Source organism: Pseudorasbora parva, chromosome 21 (assembly GCF_024679245.1).
Source record: "Pseudorasbora parva isolate DD20220531a chromosome 21, ASM2467924v1, whole genome shotgun sequence".
NCBI classification, from domain to species: Eukaryota; Metazoa; Chordata; class Actinopteri; order Cypriniformes; family Gobionidae; genus Pseudorasbora; species Pseudorasbora parva.
In genome coordinates, this window is record NC_090192.1 from 26,181,977 (window position 1) to 26,185,257 (window position 3,281).

Genomic DNA, 3,281 nt, shown 5'->3' on the forward strand with positions numbered 1-3,281 from the left:
TCCGTGCAAACCGAGAGAGAGAGGTTAAAAATACAACCAAAATAGCATAAACTCAAAAATATATTTTGTTCTTCGATAGGCCAAGAAAAAAATACAGTTAAATACAAACAATGTTATTCGTTGAGTGTTTTTGTGCGCGTGGATTCGTTAAGATCATTACGTTATTTCCCATTGTGGACATGTAGATTCTGTTCACCTTGAATTAATGCGAGTGAATTTACAATGTTCACCACAAGATGGCGGTGTTACTCTAAAAGCAGACAGGATAACTCACCGTCTAAACTGAAGAGATCCTCACGCTTTACTCGTTTTACAATATATATATATTAATTTGGCCTTTTTTAACTTTTAATTCTCAGGTTTGAATGAAAAGATTGTGAAACAATTATGCATACATCAATTCCTAGATATTTAAAGCACACCCTCTCACATTTTCTGATGTGAGATGCAAGTTAGATGTAAATATCGGTGGTCTTTTCTTCTCTGTGTTGACTGATAAAAATTCTTAACTTTTTATTTTATTTTTTATTTTTTAATCCTTACAACTTTTCCTGAGTACGGAATTCCAGTAGCCTTCATTACATTAGACTTATGGACACACATCCCCAATCTTAATCAAAACAAACATGAATGCAATAACAAATGTGCAGGCTATATTTTTCATCGTACGATGAACCTGAATAAATCTAGTTTTGTCATCCCACTGGAAACATTTCGTTTGTCGTGTAGGCTACATGTGCTCTCTGGCACTGAAATGGTTTACCAATAACAGTCCTACTCCGCCTTCCCCTCTACCTCCACAAGAACTCCCTCTCTCCCCTTTTTCATCTTCTCTTTTCAGTCTCTCCTGCTCTTCCTATCACAACACCGCGCTTTGTCTGTTTGGAGATGGCGAGTCCATCCAATGATACAAGGAATCAATAACTGACGCTCGTATGAAATGCAACTCACTATCAAAGAGAGTAAAAAAGGAAAACTATTTATTGCTCTGGGACCATCACTAAGGAGTCATGCGGGTGCAGCTACGGATATATTTGTTTGCATGAATATTTACGACATGTTATGCATATAATTTCCACCTGGATGAATTATTTTTTATTGTAATAATAGGCCTGCATTTACTCGAATCATCCAGAGACCGCTTTATCTCAAAACAGTTGTCAAAGTTCCTTCTTCGGGGAAGTGATTTTTTTTTTACTAGCAATGAGTTCTTACTTCGTCAATTCCCTCTTCACTAAATTCAAAGGAGGCGATTCTCTGCGCTCCAACTACTATGATTGCTCAGGGTACGCGCCGGATCTTGGAGGCAGACCATCTGTGCTGTATGGTCACAACACAGGATCCGCGTTTCAGCACGCGGCTCAGTTCCCGGAATTCTACCACCACGGTACATCAACGTTCTCCCACGCGTCTTTCCAACAGAGCCCGTGCGCAGTAGCTTACTCTGGAGATGCCACGGGAAACATCTTGGGCCAGGACACTTTACAGAGACAGTCGTTCTTCAGCTCACCAGACGCGGATTTCACGCAAATTGGGGATTGTAATTTAAAGGTCAACGGTATCAGGGATGATTTGGAAAGTGCAGAACCGTCCACAGCGCAGCTCTTCCCATGGATGAGACCACAAGGTGAGAAGAGAGAAGAGAAACACCTAGTCTGTTACAGTCCCACATAAAACACTGTAGACAATGGTAGGCCTACTTATTACCCCCAATTAAACGCTTTATGGCACCTAGAATTAGTGAGGAATTAACACTCCTTAGAAAATATCCGGATTGTTTAATGTTTAATGGCGATGAATAGAAACTTAGAGAGTTTTAAGACATAGTTGTTTTATTTCATTTACAGAGACAGATGATCAGTCAAACACTGTTTTGCCGGAAATAACGCATATTTTTCTCCATAGCTACCGGCCGGAGAAGGGGCAGGCAGACCTACAGCCGCTACCAGACCCTGGAACTAGAGAAAGAGTTCCTGTTCAACCCTTACCTGACCCGCAAGCGGCGCATCGAAGTATCTCACGCACTGGCCCTCACCGAGAGGCAGGTGAAGATCTGGTTTCAGAACAGGCGCATGAAGTGGAAAAAAGAACACAACAAAGACAAGTTTCCCAGCAGCAAATCGGAACAAGAGGAAATTGAGAAACAGAGGCAAGAGGGGAGCCAGGTATCAGGAGAAGATGACTCGGAGACTTCCAGCAATTCTAAATAGTCTATTGACTGTAAAACAAGTTTGAGGTTCAAAATGACATCTGTCGACAAGCAAACGCTATTCCGTTCATTGAGGCTTTTCTGTTTTCCAACAGTGGTTATTCCCGCTTTTTATGTTTTGCTGACTCAGTCTCAGTTTTGTAAGGTTCCACTGGTGTGTTCGTCCTCTTGAGGTTACTGTTGCAGTGAGGGCACATGAGGAGAAGGATTTGGTCTGCATGGCGTCTCTTTCCTATGTTCAAGATAACTTTGTTACAGCATATAACATGGGTGAGGAATCAGCATTAGTGAGTGCATTACTGTATCTCTTACTGTAAGAAAACGCACTTTTTGTGATTGTCAATTACTGTTCAAAAAATGATTATTAAAGTTTACAAATCTACAACCGAACTACCTAATATATGGGTCATTGCGTCAATCATTTTGTCAGTGTATCCATGCGTTATGCGTTCCTGAGATTGGGATGGTTCAAACGCACAATGTTATTCCTAAAATGCTATGTAAATATTTGATATTGCAGTTCCGTGGAAGCACTGTTCTATTGTATTTTCTATTGTCTTTAACTGGAAGTGGTTCCTGAAAGAAGCCACAATAAAATATGAGAAAATGATCCTTTCGTCGCCTTTGTTCTTTTCCCCCCTTCCACTGGATTGCATTTAATAAAACAAAAGTCTTCTTCTTCATAACACAAACACACATTTTTGTCACACTTCTCAACCTAATTAAAAGAACACAAGACCCTAGATTGCACGAATAGGCATGTTTAATTTGTTGCCGGTTATTGGAAATCCTCAATTGATTCTCAAATAAAATTAAGGAACACATTTTGTAAAACAATCTCATAAATTGTGAATCAATCACAAAAATAAGCAAGTTGTAAATTAATATATACATAAATAAAAAATAATTTGGTTATATTGTAAACAGTAATCGCATAAAAATCACAAATATTAAAAAGGGCCCTATTTTTCACTTTCTCATGTCAAATGGATTGCAATAAAAATGTGTGAGCAGTAGTTGTCTGGTAAAAAGTTTCAAAGGTGTTGGATCTGAGGATCTTTTAAAGTAACTA

General features: G+C 39.1%; 1 protein-coding gene across 1 annotated transcript; it reads left to right on the forward strand.

Annotated features, from left to right (window-relative positions):
• The first annotated feature begins 727 nt into the window (after positions 1 to 727).
• hoxb8b (homeobox B8b) lies at positions 728 to 2,679 on the forward strand. Its single transcript, XM_067430129.1, has 2 exons — positions 728 to 1,627; positions 1,906 to 2,679. Exons 1-2 carry the CDS (start codon positions 1,204 to 1,206, stop codon positions 2,208 to 2,210), a joined length of 729 nt encoding a protein of 242 aa, XP_067286230.1. The 5' UTR covers positions 728 to 1,203; the 3' UTR covers positions 2,211 to 2,679.
• The last annotated feature ends 602 nt before the right edge of the window (positions 2,680 to 3,281 follow it).

What these genes read in the sequence shown, in the direction of transcription:
- hoxb8b (XM_067430129.1), top strand. Translation starts at nt 1,204, where the DNA reads ATGAGTTCTTACTTCGTCAATTCCCTCTTCACTAAATTCAAAGGAGGC. An exon ending in CCCATGGATGAGACCACAAG is followed by an intron (nt 1,628 to 1,905) that starts GTGAGAAGAGAG and finishes TTTTCTCCATAG; the next exon opens with CTACCGGCCGGAGAAGGGGC.